The sequence below is a fragment of the Neovison vison genome, chromosome 4 (genome assembly GCF_020171115.1).
Source record: "Neovison vison isolate M4711 chromosome 4, ASM_NN_V1, whole genome shotgun sequence".
Classification (NCBI taxonomy): domain Eukaryota; kingdom Metazoa; phylum Chordata; class Mammalia; order Carnivora; family Mustelidae; genus Neogale; species Neogale vison.
Window position 1 is genome coordinate 154,833,100 of NC_058094.1, and position 25,945 is coordinate 154,859,044.

Here is a 25,945-nt window from a genome sequence, read left to right on the forward strand (position 1 = left end):
CATTCCCATTGCCACTGCTCAGTCCTTCCATGGAGTAAACAAGCACCACCGAGTTTCCAGCATAGACCAACCGGAGAAGTTGAACTGACAGTCCTTAAGCAGCCTCTCAAAAACAAAGAAGAGACACAAGTATGTGAAGTGAATTGGGAACCCTAAGGTTTATGAGCCAGCAAGGGGGCTGCAGGTACCATCACACAGTATTGCCTAACAAATGCAGGTCCCTACTTGGTGTCTCCAACAACCGTCTGTAAGACTTTCTTTCCAAAGACACCCTGTATACCTTCAGGACTGTACTACTTGTGTAGAAGGCAGTCATTAACTTGTACCCTACGAGGGGTCATAAGTGGTCATAATTCAACTATTCATGGAAATAGCCCCAACATATCATCAACCTTTAGACAAATGCAAGGATTTTCAAAATGAAACTACTGTTGGTTATTCAGAGATCTCTGAAGGGGTAACTGGTGTTATTCCTATTCATCCTATAGGCAGTTATTCAATCAGCAAAGATGGTTAAAAAAAAAAAAATAGTCTCTGAGTCAGCTAGAGTATGACATGCCACCACCTCAACCTCTGATGACATTTAGGTCAACATCAACTCATGGTTCAAACATTATTATGGACGATGTAATTGCCCTCAACTTTACCCTTAAGGGTCAAGAGGAAGTCTGTGCAGTCACTCATTTCTTTTGGGTATCTGGAATGCCATCATCCTGTTCACTAAGTTCCCCTACCATGGCCATGTACACAAAAGTGGGAGATATGCTGGGTTCTGCAAATTTTTGAAAATACCTTTGACCCTCTTCCACATGAATCTTATAGAGGAAAGATCTCAGTGTCAATGGAAAGGTCTCAGACTGAGTAGAAAGGTCAATACTGGGACTTAAAGCTGCCTAGCTTTCTAAGGTGGACCCTCATGGTTTATAGGATTTGTTTAGCTAGTTGGATCTGGGAGCCTGGGGCTATGTTTGAAGTCAATAATTCAGGTTCATCTCATCTTGCTGTTCAATGTCCTAATGGAAGTAGCTTTATTTAAATGATGTATGCAGTAAATTGGCCAGATTTGAGCCCAGCCTCAGTCAAACAGATTAAACAGAATGGTGGATAGCATGCTGTACTAATGGGAAAATTTACCAGGAGCCAAGATGGTGTAGAAATAAGATTTGGATATCTTGGGGAGATAATTCTCCATGGTTCCTTTGCATTTCTGTAGATCTTATGAGCAGGACAGTGATTTCCCTTTGTTTAAGACCATCTTTTTAAGGATCTTTGTATAGAAAGCAGCCTTAGAAGCTCAAGGAATTGTATTTTTACAGAGCATATGGTAGGAAATGGAGTCTCCCTCTGAAGCAATGAACACACACACTGTCTAGTACAGTATCAGTAATATCTCTCTTTGCAGAAAAGGACTGGCATTATTACTGCCCATTCATAAAAAGTCAGGTTCTCAAAGCCTAGAGTTCCTTTCCTGTAATGCAAGCCACTGTGTGTGTGTGTGTCATCTGTTCTTGTTCACAGAGCCCTGAGGAATGTGGGGTTTGGGGAATTGGTACGAATGCTAATACCCTGGCTAGTGTGTCCACTGGGAGCATTGAGTGCTTTGTCTCTGACCAAAGTCAGAGTCTTGTGCCTCCTAAATTGTCCATGAAAGAGTGGCAGGCTCATTTGTTACCTTGCAAGTAACAAATAATCTCAGTTCTTTTTTTTTTTTTCTTATTTATTTATTTTTTTTTAAAGATTTTATTTATTTGACAGACAGATATCACAAGTAGGCAGAGAGGCAGGCAGAGAGAGACGGGGAAGCAGACTCCCTGCTGAGCAGAGAGCCCGATGCGGGCCTTGATTCCAGGACCCTGGGATCATGACCTGAGCCAAAAGCAGAGACTTTAACCCACTGAGCCACCCAGGTGCCCGAAATCTCAGTTCTTGGCACTAGCTATACATTTGTTATTCCATAGCAAAAACCTCCTTCCTAAAGTATAACAGTGAAAACTAACAAAGTTAAATCACCATTAGAAGGGGAATATGGCTTATTCATTTTGTTTTAAATCATCCTTTATAATATATTTATGTGCTTAAATTAGGAGAGTAAAAGGAAATAGTTAACGAAGCATTCTCAATAAATGTAATCTTTTGTTACCTGTCCTTCCTGCTGAAAATCATTTGAAACACATCTTTTCTTCTGTTTCATTCTATTTTTAATGCTGCGTGTAGGTACACTGGTAATTTCTCATCTTTTAAGTCAATGGTGAAGAATGTCAACAAAATGTGTTTACAAATAATATTTAAGGCTTAGTGTAAATCTGTTTGGATACTGTAATCACTTCAAAGCTGACAAATGTGATGGCATCTGATAAGGTACCTTTAATACCTCAACAGTTTATATAATTTTACTTTTTCTATGTGAAAAAAACATGTTACAAAATAAAATACTAAACAAAACAAACAAAAAGAATGAGTGGATAAGATCTTTTTTAACCTAAAATTTTTAATATTAGAAAACAACACATTATCTTTGTGAAAATTCAAATATTATAAAAATGTACCACTTCAAAAACTAAAGACTCCCATTGGTTCAAGCCTCCCCCAAAGCAGCCATTGTTTATAGTCTGCTTTGCAAAGACTAACATAAATTAATCTTTAATAGATATTAATAGTCTTTGTGTTGTTTTTATTTCTTTTGGACCTATGGACATACATATGTCCATTTCTACTAGTTGCCTAGTCACACAGGACTCCATCATTTTGCTACATGGAAATTTCTTATCAACTCCTTCTTCATGGTGTATAAGGTTGTTTCTACTCTGTTAATGGGGAGGGAGGAACAATGCTGCAGTGAACAATCTTATATGTATATCCTTGTGTACTTCCTTTTTTTATTAACATATAATGTATTATTTGTTTCAGCAGTACAGGTCTGTGATTCATCAGTCGTACACAATACACAGTGCTCACTCCCCAATATCCTTGTGTACTTCTAAGAGCATTTCTGTTGGATACATATCCATGGAGAGAAAGACCGAATGACAGGGCTGTATGAAAGTTACTCTTAGGTTACAATGGCCCTTTGTTAGTAAGTGCACAGTAATACAGATTAAAATTTTGCTCTCACCTTTGTTGCCAAGGATTTAAGTTTTCCCAGTAGTGACTGTTTATTGGAATAGACAACTTCTTCCTCATTGTCTTCTCCTTCCATGATAGCACAACTGTCTGCCGCTGGGAGTTCACATTCTTTTGAGTTAGTTGTCATCACCAATTTGGAATATTTGTACTCCAGTCTAAGTGATGGTAAACAAATAAAGTGGCTGTTTAATACAAATTAATACAACTTAGGTGGTTATACACCACCTTGTTAAATGCTCTTGTGGTAAAGTTGCTCTACCTACAGCAATGTCCCTACCTATAGCCAAAGCACTATGAGCTCCCATTTACCTACCATTGACACACAAACTTCTTCCAGGATTTCAGAGAATCATGGCAGTATAGTTAGCTCTATCAATTATTGTACATTGATTAAATTCTTCAATTATGAAGAACTTTTTAAAAACAAAGAGAAACCGTGAAGTCTGAATGCGTTTTCTTAATATATCAATATTTGGAAGCTTGGGCATTATATGATTTTCCAAAGTTCAGTTCATAAGAATAAGAATACCACTGAGGTCAGTGATCTTGTCTTTCTTGTTTCTGTACATACCTCATTCCTTTCAATTCACCACCTTGGATATTGTAATGGCCTTGTGATACGACAATACAGAACTTTCAGAGCCCCGCTGATATATAATCATTTTAGAAGAGTCAAATCTCATAACAGATCAATATATATTCAGGAAACAGACTCAATATTCAACCCTAGATTCCTAGTCCTGAGGTAAATACAGATTGCATTTGCCTGGAGTAAATACAGATTGCATTCGCCTACATACTTAGTTGTCTCACAAGAAACTGAAAAAGAAACATCAGGGCAAGAAGACACAACATTGTCATGAAAAGAAAAATACAGGCAGAGAGAAAACCTGACCTCTCATCTCAGCTCTGCTCCCATTGACTTGAATAACCCAGAGCCTCCATTTTTCTCTATTTTGTAACAAATAGGTCTAATCCAATCACCTTTAATGTTCTATCATCTATTAGCAGAATAATGATCATTCCTGTTCCCTTTCTTAAAGGTCTTTCCTATAACTCCTTCATAGGAGCAGTTTCTTATCTTTCTGAGAAAAACTATTGGATGTAACAACAATTAGGTCTAACATTTTCACAACAAAAGAGATCCTTCAGTTCTTACACGGTCACTCCAATGAGGTTACTTACTTCTGATTCTTTTTCCAGAAGTAGCAAGTTAGAGCCACCAGCAAAACCGCGGTGAATGCTCCCACACCTGCTCCCACTTTCAGCCAGAAGTCAACTGTTTCGCAGGTTGACAACTTTTTCTCAGGCAAAGAAACTCCTTTAATGCACCATTTAGGTTCATTCCATACATACAAGGTTTCCTTTAAAAACACACACACACATAGGTGACATGTGAAATGAGATTCAGAAGGAGAAGGGTTCTGCCCCTTATTCATAGTACACATAGAGGATTTCTCGGCATGCATCTAATAGAAGAAGCTCCAGAAAGAGAAGAAAGAGATAGAGAAGAGAATGAAAAAGGAAATAATGAACAAAAACACAACAAAACCAAGTAAAAACATGAATTGCCAGATCACGGGGCTTGGTCCATCTGAGGAGGTTGAATAAAAAGGTATATCTGGACGTACCATTTGAGCTTGTTTGCTTAAATTTCTTATGATCCCTGACTTTTTTTTTTTTAAGATTTTATTTATTTATTTGACAGAGAGAATGAGAGAGCACAAGCAGGGGGAGCAGTGGGGAGAAAAAGAGGTAGAAGCAGACTCTCTGCCAAGCAGGGAGCCTGAGGGGGCTCAATCCCAGGACCTTGAGGATCATGACCAAAGCCAAAGGCAGACACCCAACCATCTGAGCCACTCAGGTGCCCGATTCCTGACTTCTTAGTCATGTTTTTAATTGAAAGCTTAGGTTGTTTAATACAGTTAAGGGGAACAGGTATCACCCACCCATGCTGTAGGTCCATTGCCCCCACCAAGTGCCTCCCCTGAGAAGAAGAGCAAACTCTGGGCCCAGGACAGGCAGGCACACCATGATGAGCAGGCTTGGGTAAGAGGTAGGGGGGCAGGCACACAGACCGCACCCTTATTTTCCCCACATTATTCTGGATCATCACTGCCCACAGTAGGTCCTTATTATTATCCTCCCAAACCAGATAATTCAGTGTTGTTAGAACAATGTTTTTCCAAACTGCAAGTTGCAACTAACTAGGGAATAATAAAATCAATATACTGAATATTAATGATTTTTTAAAGATTTTATTTATTTATTTGACGGAGAGAGAGCTCACAAGTAGGCAGAAAGGCAGGCAGAGAGGTGGGGGGAGGGAAGCAGGCTCCCCGCTGAGCAAAGAGTCCAGGACCCTGAGATCATGACCTGAGCCGAAGGCAGAGGTTTAACCCACTGAGCCACCCAGGTGTCCCAATATTAATGATTTTTTTTCAGATAAATGGATCAAATAACACTAAATAGAAACAAAAATTAAAGGACCGGTGGCGCCTGGTGGCTCAGTGGGTTGGGGCCTCTGCCTTTGTCACAGGTCGTGTCCCGAAGTCCTGGGATCGAGCCCCATGTTGGTCTCTCTGCTCGATGGGGAACCTGCTTCCCCCTCTCTCTCTCTGCCTGCCTCTCTGACTACTTCTGATCTCTGTCTGTCAAATAAATAAATAAAATCTTTAAAAATTAAAAAAAAAAACTACAGGAAGATGCATGCTTTTATAGTTCAACAAATATAATGACCAGTAGTAATTTTTGTCATGATTATATCCAGGGACATTAAAGAACATGGAAGACTCAATTTTTTTATCATTGTATCTAATTAAATTTTCTGGTGTCTGATGGTCACTTTAATAATATCCTAACAGGGGTTGCCTGTGTGGCTCAAGTCAGTTAAGTGTCTGCTTTGGCTCTGGTTATGATCCTGGGGTCCTGGGATTGAGTCCCGCGTTGGGCTACTTGATCATCAGGGAGCCTGCTTCTCCCTCTCCCTCTGTGTGCCTCTCCCCCTGCTTGTGCTTGCTCTCTTTCTGTCAAATAAATAAATAAAATCTTTAAAATAATAATAATAATATCTCAACAAAAGGATAACACCCTAATGTGTAATTTTACTGTACAAGCACACATATTTCTGCAATTAAACATGAAGTACGGGAGAATATTATTTACTTTAAGGAAAAGTTTCAACCAAGTTTTGGATAAGAATTCTCAGGTTTTTTAGAAAAGTCATTAGTAATAGAAATTTTTTTACTGCATGACAACTCTAACATTTTCATTAAATTTAATGTAAAAAACACTTTTAAAATGGGTCACATTATTTTTATAAGAATGAGATGAGAAATAAGGGGCATGTTCAAATACAAATGCTACATCTCGAAGTGTAAACAAGGACAACAGAGAGAAAAACGTTAACTCTAGTCAGCACATGTTGGCTTCATGTGAAGCGCATTCTAACAAAAAAAGACCCTGTAGGGGCACCTGGGTGGCTCAGTCTGTAAAGCGTCTGTCTGTCTTCAGCTCAAGTCCTGATCCCAGATTCCTGGGATCGAGCCCAGCACCCTGCTCTGCAGGAAGCCCGCTTCTCCCTCTCCCAGTTCCCCTGCTTGTATTCCCTCTATCGCTGTTTCTTCCTCTGTCAAGTAAATAAATAAAATCTTAAAAAAAAAAAAAAAAGACTGTGCAATACATTATATAGTTTTATCAAATGTGCAACAGTGGTGAAAATGGCAAAGCTCTAATGTCTAATGACAGTCATAATATGTTAAAACTTTGGATTAAAAAGATACTTGTAAATCCAGAGCACTTAACTTTTCCATAAGCTCCCAAGTTGTTCAGGGGGGAAAAAAAAAAAAAGAGCAAGCTATTGGCCAAATTTCTCAGTCATTCCCTAATTATTAATTATAATGCCTTATCCCTTCATCCAGTGGCGTGTCCTTGGCAAAGGAGAAAATGGCTGACTCCGCAGCTGAAAACTGTCTTCTTCCAGCATGCTGGGATACTTTGCAAACAGGGTGAGATAAACTTGATGATAAACTTAAAAATATCCCTCTCAGTGATAACACAGTATCTCTTCAAATCTGCACGACGGGGTGACATTTAGAAGTAATGCTTACTACACACACTGAGAACCTGGTCTAGATTTCTAAGATCCAAGTTGATAAGAACACTGTCCCCACAAGTTGTGCCACTCTCTTAGTTTACAAACCTCTCTGTGGAGGGCTTGTTGTAATGTGTAAACTTAACTTCGTACACACCTGGATTAGATACATTTACAGAATTGGGAAAATATACTCTTAGTCAAGACAGAGAGAAAACCTGTAAAGTATGGAGCAGGAAACACAGGGAAATTGTTAAAAAATTAAATAATACACATTAGCGATATTTTGTCATCACTGTATTTTTCTCTCCCATGAGGCTTCAGGCATCCAAAAAAATCTACCCTTGCTCCTGAACCTACTGCAGTCCCCCCTTATCTGCAGTTTGACTTTCTGTGGGCTCAGGTAGGAAGCACATGATCGTCCTGATTTATCATCAGAAAGTCCACAGCAGCCTCATGCTCTGTCACGTGCCTACGTCACTGCCCTCACTGGATCTCATCGCAGAGGGTTTCACCATCTCACGTCATCATGAGGCTGAGCGCAGGACAAGAAGGTATTTTGAGAGAAAGAGCACATTCACGTAACTTTTATTACTGTATATTGTTATAATTGTTCTCTTTTATTATCAGTTGTTTATCTCTTACTGTGCCTGATTTAGACATTAAACTTCATCCTAGGTACGTGTGTACGTATGTAAAAGGAAAAACAAAGTACACGTAGTGCTCGGGACTATCCGTGGTTTCAGGCATTCATTCACTGGGTGTCTTGGCACATATCCCCCAGGGGAAAAGGGGGGAGGGTCTACTGTAATGGAAAACAGTGAAAGCTGTCATTTGTGAAACATAAAACTCACTAAAGAGCAGACTTTGGGGGGCACTTGGTGCCCAGTGGGTTAAAGCCTCTGCCTTCAGCTCAAGTCATGATCTCAGGGTCCTGGGATGGAGCCCCACATCCGGCTCCCTGCTGGGCAGAGAGCCTGCTTCGCCCCCACTCCCTGCCTGCCTCTCAGCCTACTTGTGATCTTTGTCTGTCAAATAATTAAATAAAAATCTTTTATAAATAAATAAATAAAAATTTAAAAAGAGCAGACTTTTTGAAATCTTATATTCAGAGGCTGGACATAAACACCCACTTACTGAGTCATACCCATTTGTTTTGCTGTTGCGACTGAGCACACTAAGTAAGGTACATGAGCTTCAGAATAACATTTCTATTTTTCTAACTGAAGCCTGATCTCATTTGGCAAATATTTTCAAAATCCATATCTAAGTATAACAGAAATGTTGACTTACCTATTTCTCAAGGTAAATTTAGAACTATAGGAGGGAAATTATGTATTTCAATATGACAAACACAGCAAAGTGTTCCTAAAGATATCTTGAAGGCAAAAGCAAATATTTAAAAAGAATCACCTTCTAACTATGTGTTCCAAACATTCTTAAAACATGCCGAACAGAATTTTGGCAATAAAGAGAGTAGGAATTAAATTAAAGAGATTATTGCAACCCCGTGGTCTTAAAGTTCTCATCATTGCTTTCCAGAAGAGAAATGGTGAATATTAGAGAATGTTTACATAAAAGGTCACCTGACTTTTCAAAGCCCTTGAGTTAACGTGATGGTCAAAGAAGGGAATGCATTCGTTTCTCATTTATTCCTTAAAAAATGAGAAGGGTATCATCATTTTAGAGAAATGATCAAGAAGACTTTCCACTGTGAGACATAAAATGTGTATCATTAGTATTATGAGGACTAAAAAGAAACCATTTTTTGGCAAGCCACGATTTTTTATCCTTGATCCACTAAGAATGTTAACAAGAAACGGGCTCACCTGCACACAAGATGCACACTTGATGAGTGAAATAAAACATTCCTAATTTTTCTTTGCTTGTTGTAGATTGTGAACCTTTCCTGTTTTATATTCAATTATTTCATGACAACACATTTTATGTTACCTTTATGCTTAGACTTTATCATCAAATACAAAAATAAGTATTGTTCCAGGAAATTTCACTTCATTTTTAGGCATATTGCTATGTGTCTGAGTTGGAGTCTGTGTATTAGCTTTGCTGTGCAATGTATTTCTTACTATAGGTTCAATGTCATTAAAGTTTGAAAAATCCCTATGTGAAGTTTGAAAAGTCCCTTATGTAGAGAATGGCTCTCTGTGTTTTTCCCCCAGAGGTAAAGGCTACTGCTAATACTCTGAATGCAGGAGATGAGGTAGGGCATTCTGACATCTTCTTGTACTCCTGCCCTCTGACCTTCCAATAACATGCTCCTCCAGACTTTCCTGGAAGGAACAGCACTCCCTCTCTGATCCCTTCTTGCCACCAGCCTTCCAGCATGCTTCCCGCTCCAGGAGACCTGAACATCAGGTCTACTTCAACTTTATCCCAGTTTTCCGAAATCCCATCAGAATCTGATTCTCTGATGCCAATTCCCCACTAAGGTTACCACCACTAGCAGTGATTTATTATCATTTGTGTTTTTTTCTTGTCATTTCAATAGAATTCAGAGAGGTTCAAATAGGAAGACATCTTGAAGGAAGAAAAGTTTGTGTTTTTCACACAGCACTCCTCAAAGCTTGTACAGTGACCTAAGCACTCTCAGACACTACTCCCAGAAGTGCAAAAGGAAACATCAAAGCATGTTAATAATATGTATCAAGAACCTTAGGGGCGCCTGGGTGGCTCAGTGGGTTAAAGCCTCTGCCTTCGGCTCAGGTCATGATTCCAGGGTCCTGGGACCGAGCCCTGCATTGGGCTCTCGCTCGGCAGGGAGCCTGCTTCCTCCTCTGTCTCTGCCTGCCTCTGCCTACTTGTGATCTCTGTCAAATAAATAAAAATCTTAAAAAAAAAAAAAAAAAGAACCTTAAAAATGTCCATCTCCTTAGATCCAATCAATCTTTTTCTCGTAATAAAATCTAAGGAAATCACCACATTCCCAACAGGGATGTTCATTACAGTTGTTTACAAAAAGACTTCTCAAATTTTCTCGCAAATGTCCAACAGGGGATTTATTAAATCCCAAAATATATATAATAGAGTATCTTTCAGTAACTAAAAATCATGTTTTTGAAAAAAATTAACGACAAGAGAAATACATGCAGTGTAACCACTGATGGTGGTAACCTTATTGGTGGTAACAAAACTTGATTTTAAATGCATACTAATGAGACATTAATTTAACTATAAGCTTTAGCTATAGTTTTGAACCTGAGTTTCTGTGATTTAAGTGACACCAGACTCATCAATTTCTCTTCAATCACATAGCTCTGCTTAGATGGATTTGTCCCTTACCTGCACTCCTCTCTTACAGGCTCCCTCAATCTCATGGAAGTCATGCTCTGTGCACAGAGGGCACGCTTCAGCACTCTCCCACAGAAAATAGAATGAGCATCCATCACAGGTGCCTGCTGGGCACTTGCTGAAATAAAAAAATGAAGTGACAGTTCTTACAACACATTCAATCAACTCCAAGCAACATTTAAGTGCTCACTGCATACTGGAAAGCAATGTGTGGGTGCTGAGAAAACCAACAAACAAGAAACTGAAAGAAAATGAAGCCACAACTTCATACCTACTAGGATGGCTAGAACAAAAAGACAGATACCTAGAGCTGCAAACATGTCAAGAAATTAGAAACTTCATACATTGCTAATGGGAATGGAAAAAGGTGCAGCTGATTTGCAACAAGCTGGTAGTTCCTCAGATCATCAAAATGAGTTACCACGTGATCCAGTAATTCCACTTCTAGATAAAAATCCAAGAGAAATAAAAACACATGTCCACACACAAACTTGTACATGAATGTCCATATGAGCATTACTCATGAGAGCCAAAAGGTAGAGACAACTCCAAGGTCCATGAGCAGATGAACAGACAAACACTATGTGCTATAACCATGTGGTGGAATATTACTAGGCCATAAAAAGGAACGCAGAACTGATCCATGCCCCGATTTGGATGAACCTTGAAATACACTTGAAAATACACTAAGTAGAAGAAGCCAATCTTCTACTAATACATAAAATATAAATCTTCTACTAATATATAGACTCTTCTTCTAATAAATAGAATTAGATTCTATACATTAAATGATGCTATTGAGCTGCCTGGTATCTCAGTCATTCAAGTGTGTGCCTTCAGATCAGGTCATGATCTCAGGATTCTGGGATCGAACTCCCTACTGAGCTTGGAACCTCCGTCTCCCTCTCCATCTGCTTGCCATTCCCCCTACTTGTGCTCTCTTTTTCTCTGTCAAATAAATAAAATCTTTTAAAAAAAATAAATGATGCTATTTTTATGAAAGTTCAAAATAAGAGTAGGTTAGTGGTTGCTTGGGGCTTGGAAAAGAGCTAAGGTGATAGCTAACATGTATAAGGTTTCCTTTTAAGGTGAAGAAGAGCTCTCAAAAATGACTGTGCTGATAGTTGTACTTATCTATGAATATGCTAATAACCAGCGCTTATCTGTTTTAAGTGAGCAAAGTGTATAGCATGAGAATCATATCCCTATAAAGTTATTTTTTAAAGGTTTAAAGGACAGATAGAGATAATGACAAAAAAATAAAAAGAGCTCTGGGAAGCCCTCTTGACAGAAGAGGTGCCTAGAACAAATATCAAATATTCAGTAAGATTTAGCCAGAAGAGAAAAGAAGAAAGCAAGGGGATGCCTGCTGACAGGATGAAGTGGTAGATGAATTGTAAGAGAAGTACAAACTGGTCATTATCATAACAGCTTCAGAAGCAGGGTAGTGAGTGGGCGCTAGGCCTACAGGCAGGAACCAGGTGGGAGAAGGGAGGTGTCTTTTCTTTTAAAGGTGACGTCCTTAGTGGGTGCCTCGGTGGCTCAATGGGTTAAAGCCTCTGCCTTCAGCTCAAGTCATGATCTCAGGGTCCTGGGATTGAGCCCCGCATTGCATTGGGCTCTCTGCTCAGTGGGGAGCCTGCTTCCCCCTCTCTCTCTCTGCCTACTTGTTATCTCTATCTGCCAAATAAATAAACAAAATCTTAAAAAAAAAAAAAAAAAGGTGACGTACTTAGGCAATGGCCCCAAGAACAGAATAATGAACAGGATCAAGGTCTAGAGGGTGAGGGCAGCAGGGGGGTGGGAGGTGATTGTTGAAAACAAAATTGCCTAAAGAATAAAAACAAACAAAACAACTATCAGGTCCACACATATCTCAGTGGTGCAAATGACTGTGCAAACCTGGGTTTCTTCAGTCTGACGGTGACATCTTTCAAGAGGTAGTGACCATCACCACTCGGTGACCACAGATGGGGCTTACACAAAGGTGCAAGATGGCAGAGAACCAACCACCAGGTGGGGCCCGAATAGAGACCTTTTGAAACTGCTCTGTGGTACGTGGGTCTATTATGGCAACTTGCTTCTTTCATTTTAGGGACAGATAAACACAGCATGGCTCAAAACTTAAACCGCTATTACTGTGTACAGAATCCTTATTCACTGAAGCAAGAAGTTATGTGGAAAGGTTCTGGTAGGAATGGCTGTTTTGTTCATGACTTTGTTAAAGCTAGGGGAATCATGTTCTGTTCATATGTCTAGTATACTTCCCTTAAGCTGTGTACATACACAGCACTGCCCTGGAAACCTTCACACCTGGGCTGCTGCCGAGTACAGGTGTCCTAACACAGGTGGGGCAAAAAAAACAGTCACACAATAAAAGGGAGAACCCCAACACACCCCTTCTTAACTTTTAACTTTAGATGACTTTGTGATGATATGCAGTCTGAAACTGAAATTTTCGGTCTAGCAACAAAGTAAAATTTCATACTCTTAGTATATATTCTAAGGTCATCCTACAATATGAACACTAAAACAAAAATCTGCCTGCCGAAAAATTGTCTACATTTTCATAGGATTATCCTTCTAAATGTCGAAATGCCTATAGTACGCTATAAACTAAGTAATCATGCGTGGGGTGTAAAGAAAGGCACAGCTATGTGTAATGTACTTAGAAACAGAGGTCCAGTACTTTCGAGCTGAGAACAGCAACGAGTGGGAACTCTTAGGAAAAATAGCTTAACTGTTACCTCCTTTGATTTCTGTTTGTAAAAGCCAGTAAAGTATTTTCAGACCAAGAAACAAAAAGGTATTTATTTAAAAGGTAAGTACAATAGATGAAAATCATGCCACTTAAAAAAATTATCACTATTTCCCACCTTCCACATCAAAAAAACCAACTCAAAACTGCACTTTTGAAAAAAAATTGGGAAACCAAGTTTTTGAAAAAGTTTTCCAAGGGGCCCCTCGGTGGCTCAGTGGGTTAAAGCCTCTGCCTTCGGCTCAAGTCATGATCCCAGGGTCCTGGGCTCTCTGCTCAGCGGGGAGCCTGCTTCCCACCCCGCCCCGCCCCGCCTCTCTCTCTCTGTCTGCCTCTCTGCCTACTTGTGATCTCTGTCAAATAAATAAATAAAATCTTAAAAAAGAGAGAGAGAGAGAGAAAGAAAAGTTCTTCAAGAACACAATTATTTGTACAGCAATGAATTGAAATTTTAAAGGTAATTAACTTTTTGACCATTTAGCATAAATTACCCAATATACTTTCCTGCTGAAGTCTCTCCTTCCCAAATTATTTTATCTTTCCAACACAGGCACATTTTCAAGGGCAGCGAGGGCTGTTTATCTTGGGAAAATAAAAGAGTAAGTCCAGTAAAGTGTGAAGAAAAAAAAATAAATAAAACCTTCAACAAATAAAGAAAAGGGGGAAAATTAATTAAAGTTGCAAAAACCTCTGGAGAGAAAACTCGGGTTACAATTCTGGCTGCACTTGCAAGAGATTTTGTGTTTTTTTCCACCAGTGACTTAGCCCCTCCCCCACCACTGTTTCATATTTGTAATTTAGCGGAAGTGACATCTGTTTCACTGCCTTCTTAGGGTGTTTATAAAGGACAAAATAAGAGAACAATTTGGGAAAGTTTCAAGTACTGCAAAATATAAAAGACTATTAACAATGCACATCACTTTCTCAAGAACTGGTAGAACTACAGAAACCAGGGGAAAAAAATCAAGACATTGATGTAACTTACAGAGCTGCCAGTAAGTGTCAAAATACTACAATGATTCACTGCCTTTCCCTGGGAGAATTTACTTTTTAAAATCTGCTCTTAGGTTGAAAGTAGTTCAGTTTAGAATCAATTCTTTAATTCTTTCAACCTAACGAATCAGTTAAAATATGGAACATCCAAATTTGATTCTTTGTTATAAACCCAAGTTTCACAGTTTGAATCAGGCCTTCCCTATGAAGTGACAAGGGTGTAGGAAGCAGTCTTTGTTTCAATAGTGCTTACACGGAAAGCGAAAATAGGAAAAAAAAAAATGCAAGAGAAAAAAACACAAAAAGATTTTCTTCTACTAAGAATAAAAAAGCGTGTAGTAAGGTAACAAATGCTTTATCGCCAAATATGTGAAACTCTTTTCCCTTTGATGACCCGGGTCACCATCATCTCCATCCTCCCCACACTGGCTTTTCAAAGGTGTCACTAACTGAGCTTCTCTTTTTAAATTTTTGGTCTACTAGATCACCATAGAAACCAGCAAGTAAGTGTCTGAAGAGCAGTACGTGAATCACTGACAGTTGGAGCACAGAAGACTAGAATTCCACAGGATGACCCCTGTAGGGTCACACCCCTGTCACCACAGGCTGTGAATTCTAGGTACAGAAACCACCATTGACAAGGAAAACCAGGTGCACCATAATATGGTTTTACTCTTAAATAAGGAAGACTTTCCAGTTTCCTTATTTTGTTTCTGGGCTTGCCTTTCCCATCAGGATAGCACTGGTAACATGTGAAAATTCCGATCAATTTTTTTTAAGTAAGTTCTTTTTAAGTTAAGTAAGTTCTATTTTGGATTCTAAAATGGGATACATATTCTGGGGGGGAAGCAAACAGAGCTATGAGTTTTTAGTGTCCTCCTTTATATGAATCATCTTACCTAAGACAGGATCTCCTTGGTTCATACCAAAAATTCATGGACAATAATCTTATTTTCTTATGAACTACTACAACCCTATACTTAATCAATTGTTAATTGTTGGGATAGTTGATAAAACAATGTAACCTTGTTTTTGCCTTAACCTCATTCAAATAAGGTACATTGTCAGTATGGCTCTGACCCTTCTGGAGTTGGTCTCAAGAGACTGGGGGGAAAAGTCCATAGTTTCAAGTGCCTCAAACTTTCTCATTGGGTGTCAGAGCACGGTTGTTACTCAGCTTCTTTCATGCAAGGGCTTTCTGGGTTTCTTGGTGTTTCCCAATCTTGGAGTTCAGGGACTGGCATCCTCTGGCATGGGTGATGCTCTCTGACCAGCTGCTGGTAGCCCCTTGGCTTTGGCTCCTGAGAAGTTCAGCCTTTCTCAGGTGAGAACGCCAGTGGACTGAGAGCCTTCCTGTGTGGGATCCATAAAATGGCTTTGGATCTTGCTACAATTTTGCCCTGAGGCTGAAGAGTATCAACCACTTATGACTGAGTTTGAACATAAGATTTCTGATCCATACCTCTTTGATCCAGGGATCTAAAATTCTACCAGTCTCCTGCAAAAAACTCCCTTTTTGCAGATTCTCCCCTAGGTTAATTACCAAAAGCCAGAACCTGATCAAGATCTATACAAACTACATTAGCTAACACTCTCCAGACCTTCTTATCTACAGATCTGCAAAACCTGTCAGAGTTTTATCATCCTTATTTCAAAATGGATCTTTAAACTTTTTGACTGTTTTGTAATCTTTTTATGTCATGTCCTACGATTACTCATTAGTGCTTGAACTGTATAACTTTAACAATTCTGTATTCAAATTTTTCCATTTCTTGATCATAACGGGTTCTTACTTATGCTCATAGAGCTTTTATATGCCTCCTCACTTTTCCCTGTTCTAAGAACATACTTGGCTTTTATCTTTTAAATTCCACTGCCTTTTAAATTTAACTTGTACCAATTTAGATATCTATTATCTGTCCATAAGTGGTTCAGAGGAAAAAAGAAAACAAGCAACCCACTTAACCAATCATTATCCTTTGCTTCTTACCCCCTTAAAATGGATAGACTTTTTGGCTACAAGAGACCTCTTTCAAAGACCAAAGAAAACACAAGTGTCCTGCAAGTTCGATAATTTTGACAGAGCATATTCTAAATCAGAGCCTGTGGAATAAAGCTCTGGCATGTTCCGCCTGTGAATGCTATCACGACAGACCTCTGAAGCATCCGTTTTGTGAGATACAACATTCTCAGAGGCTAAACTCTTTTTTTTTTTTTTTCCCTTTTAATGAGCAGTAGCCCCTCTCCATTTGGCCAAGAACCACTCACTAGCTGGACTCTCTGAGCCCAAGGCTACCCTTATGATAAAGATGAATTTGGATTCTGAAGGAGGTTTTGGCAAAAGGAGTTTTAGACTGATTCATAAACTCTCCAAGCAGTTAAATATAGTTACATAAATCGAGACAGAGAGAAAGAGAGGATGATGATTTTCCTCTAAATCATATCATTACTAAAGACCACCTCGTTGGAGGAAGAATGACTCATGTTAAACAAAGCACCAATAACTTGCAGACCAATTGAATTATCCCCGGATAAATGTGATATTTGCCTCTGGGCTCAGTGCGCTTCTTTGTAAATCTCTACCTTTGAGAAACTGGAGGGACAAAATGGCAAGATGAACACATGACGGGAAGAAAAGAATTATCAACACAGCCAGGACATCCTTCTGTCTTGACTGTGCCACCACAGCTGTATACCCAGGGTCCTCAGTGTTCCCTACTGTGTCAAGCAAATGCATCTGATGCAGGTCTCTCATTAGAGTGAAGATGACCCATTTTGCCCACTTTCTAATAATGCTTTTTATAACCTTTCCATTCACAGAAATTTCTTACGCATTTGAAAGAACACTTAGGACACAATGGTCATTTAGTTCTAAATTTTTCCTATTGAAAGGTGGATCTTTGATTTTCCTAACAACTAGGATCATGACTGGAGGTTTGAAAAGTTTCTTAGTCAGAGGCTGGAGGGTGATCTATTTAGGGCTATCAGCACTCTACTTGGTTAGAAATTTGTTCGCTGGCCAAGATGCGAACTCCACCAGGAAATCCCCAAAAGTCCACTCACTCTGGTTCTCAGATTTCTTCCACCACAGATACCATACTGTTAAGTTTCTATCTAAAATTTCTCACACACACACACAACCCACCCCAGACACTTTGTGGAATTAGAAACCAACTGCATTTGCCAGACCAAACACAGACAGGATACAGTTTTCCAACTGCAGGTTAGTAGGCGGCCCTGATAATTTGCTATTCCCTCTAAATTTCCTATGAGATACACAGGGAACACACATTGTCCCTTCCTCCTGCCTGCCCACGCTCTGTTAAGAACTTCTCATTTTCCCAAGACTAAGGGTTTTATGACATTTTCTCAGGTCACAAGCTTCAGAGCCCCAACCAACATCACTACTACTCAAGTCTCCTTTGCCGGCTTTGCCAAGATTGTTGGCCAAGACAGGAGAATTCCCGGGGGTGGCATCCCTTCCAAACTGCCAAAGTCTGCTTTCTGAGACTTTCTGGTCACAGCATATGAGACTTTTTTCAAGCCAAGTGCCTGGTTAGCACCTTCTTCCCTCTTCTGGAGATCTTAAAGCTCCCCACCCCCAGCTCCCCCAAACTGCAAAGTAAATCCTCTTCAAAAGTAGCTGAAGAAACCTGGCTCTGTTAACATTTCCTCACTGTTAGTAGGAAATCTTTATTCAGCCCCAAAGCTAAAAAAAACTCTAATTATTTCAGGACAAGCAGCTGTTTTTCATATGCTGATGCCAGGGCTCCCCCTTGTGCCTTCATGGGGAACTGATTCAAGTAAGAATAGAAGGTTAGCTCATTAGGTTGTGGGGTTCCGGCTGTTCCCTAGAGCAGTGGTCCTCAAACCTCAATGTGCATCATAATTACATATAAATTTTTACCAAATATGGGTGAAGGACTACCCTGTAGACCAAGACATTTTAAATGAGCTTTTCAGAAAACTAAAACACAGAGCAAAGTTTGAGGATTTATCTCAGAAAAAAGCAAGCCAAATCACCAAAATACCAAAATGTGGATTGAGATCAGTAGTTCCAAAATTTTTACCTGCACAGAATTGTCTTGTGTTTTTAAAATAATATTTTAAAGTAATCTCTACCCCCAACATGGGGCTGGAACCCACAACCCTGAGATCAGGAGTCATATGCTCCACCAACTGAGCCAACCAGGCACCTAAGAATGCCTTGTATTTTAAAAAGCATTCCTATGCTCAACACTCAAGAGATTGTTTTGGTTTCAAAAAAGATCTAGAAATTGATTTTTAAAATAGACCCCCCGAAGGTATTCTGCCACAGAGTATCTTGAGAAACCCTGGCAAAGACAGCTAAATTCTGTGAAGAGAAAAAACTGCTAGAGGTCAAAGGAAAAACTTAACCTTTCCTCTTCTCACAAGGCAACAAAACCCCAAGTTTCTAAATTGTATCATTTAACAACATGAGACTTTTTTTTTTATTATTACTATTACCTTAAAACATCAGAACCCACCTTGGGAGAGTGAGAGTGAGACACTTTCTTAAAGGACAGTCCTGGGGGCACCTGGGTGGCTTAGTGGGTTAAGCCTCTGCCTTCAGCTCAGGTCATCGTCTCAGGGTCCTGGGATCGAGCCCTGGGATCGAGCATTGGGCTCTCTGCTCACCAGGGAGCCTGCTTCCTCCTCTCTCTCTGCCTGCCTCTCTGCCTACTTATGATCTCTCTCTCTCTCTCTCTCTCTGTAAAATATATTTTAAAAATAAACAAAAAAATGAAGGACAGACCTGACCTTCGGTCATATTATCTGCTTGGAAGCCATCAGAGAGACTTCCTGAGACCAGACTCAGGGAGGCTAGTTGCTAAGTCCAAAAAAAGGACCTTAGAGGTGCTACCATAAACAAATGCAGCGTCTGAACTCAAAGCTCTATGGTGGGATACTGGGAATAATTAAAGCCACTCTAACCACACCTTCTCCTAAACAAAGTGTGGTTTACTGCCCTGACTCCAGCCTGGATGCCAGTGCCAGGGACCCTCCGCCACATGAGGCTCTTGGCATCAGACCCCCCTGTCTCTTTCACTCGACACCTGTTACCTTTCATTGTGTTCTCCTCTCATCATATACTTCTCTCACCTTGAAAAGGGGAAAAGAAAAATGAATTCCCAGATCCATCAGACAGAGAAACACAGCTGGTGAGAGATGAATGCTAGTGTACCTTTATGTCCCAAAGTAAACCCACAATGTTGTTAGTACTGCTAAACTTTTTAAGATATCAAGCAGTTGACCTAACAGACCGCTGGTTTCCAATACTGCGGTGACATGAGCAGAAGAGCTTCATATCTCTTATGGGTTATGGTGAAACTATCAAAAACAAAATCAAGTCAATCATTTTTAAATATACATTTTCACTAGCTTGATGGAGAAAAACCTGCAAGTCAAACTGTGCTCCAAAGGTACCTTAATCCCACACAGAGATTAGAAATAATCTACATACGGAAAAATAAATAAGTGCAAAGAATGAAAATCAGCAGACATCTAAATGGCACTCACGCCATGAAAACAGTAGGTAAGTTGACAGTTCTGGGTCCATGAAATTGCTCGTTCTCTCCTAGAGTTCCCATCCAGGTGGACTATATTAGTCAGACTGACACTGTGGAGAGCTGTTCTCTCAATGCCAGTAAGTTAAATGAATTGTATTGTGTATTCTACAGATGAGACCCTACCTCTGTCATTCTGCCGCCATTCATCAGAAAACGAAAGAGCTGGAAATGGAGCATATAAATTATCTACTATGCCCCCCACCTTACAGAGAAAGAAGCTATGATTGGGAGGGTAGATTACTTCCTTCTAGACCACCCAGGTAGTTCGCTGATGAAATACTATCAGACAGGTTATGTGTAAAGCAGCTCTTAGGAAAATTAGGACTAACCACTATGAATTAATACGAGGATACAAACACAATAATTATATAATTAGTTGAATAATTTTCAAGACAAACAGACACTTAGGCAAACAGGAGGAGAAGACGGCATTGAGGAGACGGGGAAGTACTGAGATTGGTGAAGACCTAGTCCTCTTAAGAGATGCTCAGCACATCCCCACAACGAAAACCTACATATTCTTCTGTTCTTCCTGCTTTGCATTCCTAGAGGATATGTCTTAAAATAATAGGATTCTGGAGAGTTTTGCTGCCTCACAATAAATACAAATATGAAATGACCACACAGAAGTAAGAATACCTGGGAACTGAAATCACTCCTGCTCCTGGTTTAGTAGGATTGCACCTCATTTTCACAGCAGTTGACCGGCCATTGACACAAGATGTCGTAGTCGTAGAAGACCTATAGCAGGGCAAATGGCATTTTACACAATAGACACAACACAGATCACCAAGACATAAATATCCTGTGTGTAACTGCTCCCACACTCTGTGCAACAATGAATAAGAAAAATGTGTCCAAGTTCACTAATTAAAAATTTTAATACAAATTGAGCTCATTTGCTTTCACTGCCTAGGAAAAATGGACTATTTTCTCAGGCAAAGTAATAAGCTATCATCAAAGTGTTTAGTCAAGTCACCATAATTATAATCAAAGTCATAATCACAAAAATTTTTCAAAGGGAAGAGAGGTTGTGTCTACTTTGGCTAATAATGAAATGTCTGAATTACAAATACTGCCTGGACAAGGAAGTAGAGTCTCTTTATTGCCCAATTTATAAGAAAAAAATATATATATATAAAGTATAGGTAAAATAGAGTATATACAAGAAATAGATATAAAGTAGAAATATAGAAAAATATATATAATCAGAAAAAAGATATATATTATACATATCAGAACTTATATAACATTTTCAAAATAGTTCATGCTTCTTGCTTTACACTAAGTCTTCTATTTAAGAACAAATCATTGAGTATCTATTAAGTATAATAAGCTACTATTCTAGGTACCAAAATACTCTTGATTAAAATAGTCAAGGGAAGCAGCATCTTTACTTACTTATAAAAGAAATGCACATCTGGTATTTGGCTAGAGGGAACTGGGAACATTTCTTCTTTTATATTAATATTTTGCAATGTCGTTTCAACAGTCACTCCTAGATGACAATAAAAAAGAAGGTATTAAGCAATATAGAAGAATGAGATTTATTTAGTCTCTGTGTATCTGAATAGAAACCAGCTTTACTCGGATACTGTCATTTGATAATTAATAAAAATTGTATTAAATCTATGCATTCACAGTAAGATCAAGTACCGTTCCAAACTCTAAGAAAAAAAAAGAAAAGAATCTACTCTGTAGCTCTGTAATTTTGCTCAAATCACTTCACATCCCTGGGCCTTATATCCTAAATCTGTAAAATGTGTGAAATAATTGAGATGATCTCTAAAGCCCCCAGCTCTAACACTTCAACATCTTAACATTATTAAAATTCTCAGCTTCTAACGTAAGAGCTGGGCTGTTTTGCTAATACAGCTTTCCACTCAATATAGACACACCTGAGAAAACAAAAAATTTTTGTACCCAATAACTTCCAGAAAGCAACTCCAAATTTTGTTTTATCTAAGTCAGGCATTTCTTCCATCCCTTGGAGACAAAATGACCACAGAGCCAAAATGCAAGCAGTAACAGCAACCTCTCCAGCTGGCTCGGTAACTGACCACGGTGCTGAAAATTAAAGCTAAATTCCTCTGGAGTTGATAGCAATGGGTTCTCAACTCTGCTGTACATTAGAATCACAAGAAGCTTGTTAAATTGTTATACTGTTATATGTTATATCACCATCCCAGAGGTTCTAATGAACTTGATCCATAAAAATCACTAAGTGGTCATTCTTAAAACTTTCTTACGCCTTCTAGTCTACAAAGACAGGAAAGACAGATGGGGAATAAAGCTCCGCACATTCACCTTTACTAAGTGTCACCAACTTACTTATGAAAACTGGAGGTGGATATTATGATTTAGGTTTATACAATATTTGCTTGATGTCCTTTTGTTTATAGTTTTGGTTTCTAATCTTATTCTGCTTTTAAGCTCCTGGAGAATTTGATGAAAAGCACAGACTCCCCCCAAAAAATTATGCATAAATTCAGGAGATGCTTGCATTCACTTAGATTGACCAATAGATCTCAACTTCAGGGGCTTTGGAACCATGTTACAAAGTGATGTTTTAGAATTACATGCCGCCATCATCATCTATGGCAAATACCAACACAATGACAAGTTACCAGTACTTAATATCTGATGCCCCCAGTTTAGAATAACTGCATGCATACATACAGGAACCAAACGAAGCTTACCTAAAAATGTATCTGCCAGAATGATGGACTGTGATGATAAGGCTGCTCGGAAACCCTTACTTTCAGAAGGAATAATAGTTGACTGGCATACATAGGCTCCTACCAAATTCGTATAATCATCGGACCCCGCCACTATTTCCTTTACTGTGAAGTCTGTTATATTGTTGGTACAGAGAGCCATCTTCTTTCCCTAGGAAAATAAAGTCATAAAGAGAAACCTCTTTGTGTGTGTGTGTGTGTGTGTGTGTGTGTGTGTGGAAGAGTCAGTCCTTACGTTAGATCTCCGAGAGCTCATGACCCTCGTAGAGCAGTGTCTCTCTCCTCACTGCAGACATTCTGCTTTAACTGGTATGGTGTGGGGCCCAGGCACTGGCATTTTTTTTTTTAAAGCTCTTGAGGAATTCCAATGTTTAACCAGGGTTGAGTCATTTAAATTACAATGAATATAGAAATTCAAGACTGCACTGCTCTTCCAACTACAAGCATCATTTGTGCTGGATGAAAGCCATCTAATTTAAGGAACTAAAAGTCACCCATGAAACCGTCAATTCAAAGGATAACAATGTGTTCAAAGAGACCAGATAACTCTTGGTGAAGGTTTTAATGTCAAAGAAAAAGACGTGCTCTTTCTTCTCCTTTATTAATTTGTTGTGGCAAAAAGGTAATATGAAGTCTGAAGAAGAAAGCCTGAAAGTCCTATTGAAGCAAAATTTAGGACACCATCTAAATTCTTAATAGTTGGTCACTATGAGTGTCTTCATTCAGCTACTCACACTCAATGACGTATAACTACTCAACTACAGAGGAAGGTGAAGGGAATACAGGAGTTTACTTTTTGAATCATTCACTCAGTTGGAATATGTAATCTATAAAAATTGGAAGACTGTTTAAATATACTATAGTCCCACTACAAACAACTATAGCTTTATAATTTCTATGTAGGACAGTATAAAGGGGAAAAGGAAGACAATTTTATTAGTCTTAGCTGTAGGGTGAGCACACATGGGCCCAAAGAAAGGAATGTCAACTTATCTTTCTTCATGCAGCTAGCAGTCCAAACTTTAAAAAAGTTTCTTCCTCCACTAAACCTTCTCACAACAATACAGGTACAATATATTGTTACTAAGCTTAAATTGTTGAAACTGAGAAGAGGAAAAAAATGGAAAAGATCAGAGAGAAACTATTAAGGAAAGAAAGGCAAACACAGCAACAAAAGGAAAGGAATCAGAATAGAAAAGAAAAGAGAAAGAGGACAGAAAACAAGAGGGGATAGAAGGAAGGCAAGACAGGGGTAACACAGGCATAGGGACAAAAAGAAATGTAATACGTAATGTAAAGAATCTCATCACCGCTTCACTCAATATTTGGCAAAACATATTTAATATGCATTTATTTATTGAATGAACTGAGTGACTAGCCAGCTGAGTGTTTTAGATCACTCCTTGTGAAATCAGAACAGGACAAACACCACACCATGTAAAATTTATAGATCCCTTTGCCTGAAAACATCTGTGGTCATCAGATCTCTTTTTATTTTCTTTGCATAAAATCTGGCACAGCATCTCATAATGAAGATCATTATCTCTGGGGTTCCAGGGGCTGGGGAATAAGTGCTCTGATGGACGCAGAGGCAGACAAGGCTGGCCCTGCTGGAGAAAGCTGCCAACATGCTAAGAGGCAATGCAGGATTTAAGCAATCACAGCTCAGTTTCTGACATTTGGTTGTTAGTTTCCATAGAGATTTTATTGGCCATCCACACAGAAAATATCAACTCAATCAGAGCTGAAATACAGCTCCATCTCATTTTGACAGCCAGAACTCACCTCATGCCCACATAAACTAATATTGAAGAAGTGGAAATATTTGGTTCCTTTGGAGGTAAAGCTGGGTCCATTCATCAATGAGCCCACGCTACTGAGGTTGCTGAAGTCATAGTGCAAACTCTGATTTTCTTTATCGTGGTGGAAAAAGCAGTCACTATAGCAAACTGAGTGGTCCTTTGATTAAAGATTAAAAAAGAAAAAAAAATATTTAGTAGAAAGCAAAATATTAGCTGCTATGAAAAATGTGTTTCAAAAACAGTTCTATGTTTAAAAATTGTTTCATTTTTTTTCTTAGTTATGGTTTATCACATGAATATAGGGAATTTCCAAAAAATAATTAAATTTTCCAAGGCAGAGTACAGAAAAATCAGCATTTTTTAAAGTAACAGCAAAGTTATTCTAAGACCAGTTTCTTGGAAAAAGGTATTTTAATAAATAGCTAAAAGTCCCTGTTATGCCAGTTTCAAGAGACAATAAAACTACTTTCTCCTTCACCCATAATATAACATCAACCGTTGCCCTTAAAATAGTCTAAGATATACTTGCTGCTCTCCCTATATTCTTATGGCCAACCCACAGAGGGAGTTTACTTGCTCTCCCCTAACAGAATACACAAAAATCTAATTTTCATATTTACAAGAATGTAAACCATTCTTATTGGGGTACTTTTCTTAATATCTGATGCCCCCAGGAATTAGGGCTTTTATGGCACATAAGACATGTTCACGTGCTTCATAAATGTAAGAGGAGAGAAAACAAGAAGAATGAAAAGGCCATTTCTAAATAGAATTACAACATAGTTCCTGGAGAAATATTAAGGGGATCGTATGAGTGTCTCTATTAAAGTTTTCCTGGCAATAACTGAAACACACACTCACTTACCTGAGTGCTTCTACTCCCAGGCCCACATGGGATACAAGCCTCCTTGCCATAGACCTGATGTATGGACAGGTAGGTGTCAGGTGGACACTCCTTGCACTGGTTGGTTTCTTTCTCAATGTAGTGGCCTGGGGGGCAGGGGACACACGATGAGCCCGACTGTTCAGAACCGAGGGCACAGGCACGGCATGAGGACGCCACCCCATCAACTGCGTTAGTGGCAGTGATAGAATAAATCTTCACCATGTCATTGATGAACCGTCTATTCTAAAAAGAGAGCAGAAAGTAATGACTTCTGCCTTGGGGCTTAATCGTACAACCAGATCGTTTTGTGTGGATATCACCAAAATAGCTAAGCAGAGTGTTCCAGACTAGCAGTTTATAATCAATAATGGATTAAAGTTACTTCTTCTTGGTTCTTTAAAAAAAAAAAATCTTAAATCTCAACACTAGGAGCTAATCTCCATAGTAATGGAGTTCCAGGAGGTTATCCACAATCACCGCAAAATCGGGCATGTTTATAGGCTTTACATCTGGAAGAACTGGTATGGTTTAACACAGGAGCAGCTTTATCTCCCATGATGGTTTATTCAGAGATAAGCCTAACTGTAATGGTACAATAGGATGTTTGCAGGGTACAAGTGGTAAAGCTTTTGAAGAGGGGTTAGCCTTGAAA

At 39.0% G+C, this 25,945-nt stretch overlaps 1 protein-coding gene across 1 annotated transcript in view; it reads right to left on the minus strand.

Annotated features, from left to right (window-relative positions):
* Positions 1–25,945, minus strand: part of ELAPOR2 (endosome-lysosome associated apoptosis and autophagy regulator family member 2) — an 86,773-nt gene that overhangs the window by 9,516 nt on the left and 51,312 nt on the right. The window contains exons 13-20 of the mRNA XM_044245932.1: positions 25,273–25,536; positions 24,391–24,564; positions 22,567–22,756; positions 21,269–21,365; positions 20,507–20,608; positions 10,517–10,643; positions 4,309–4,487; positions 3,113–3,278 (exon numbers count right to left, since the gene is read on the minus strand). Of these exons, the coding sequence (XP_044101867.1) occupies positions 3,113–3,278; positions 4,309–4,487; positions 10,517–10,643; positions 20,507–20,608; positions 21,269–21,365; positions 22,567–22,756; positions 24,391–24,564; positions 25,273–25,536 (1,299 nt within the window). The remainder of the gene's footprint in view (positions 1–3,112; positions 3,279–4,308; positions 4,488–10,516; positions 10,644–20,506; positions 20,609–21,268; positions 21,366–22,566; positions 22,757–24,390; positions 24,565–25,272; positions 25,537–25,945) is intronic.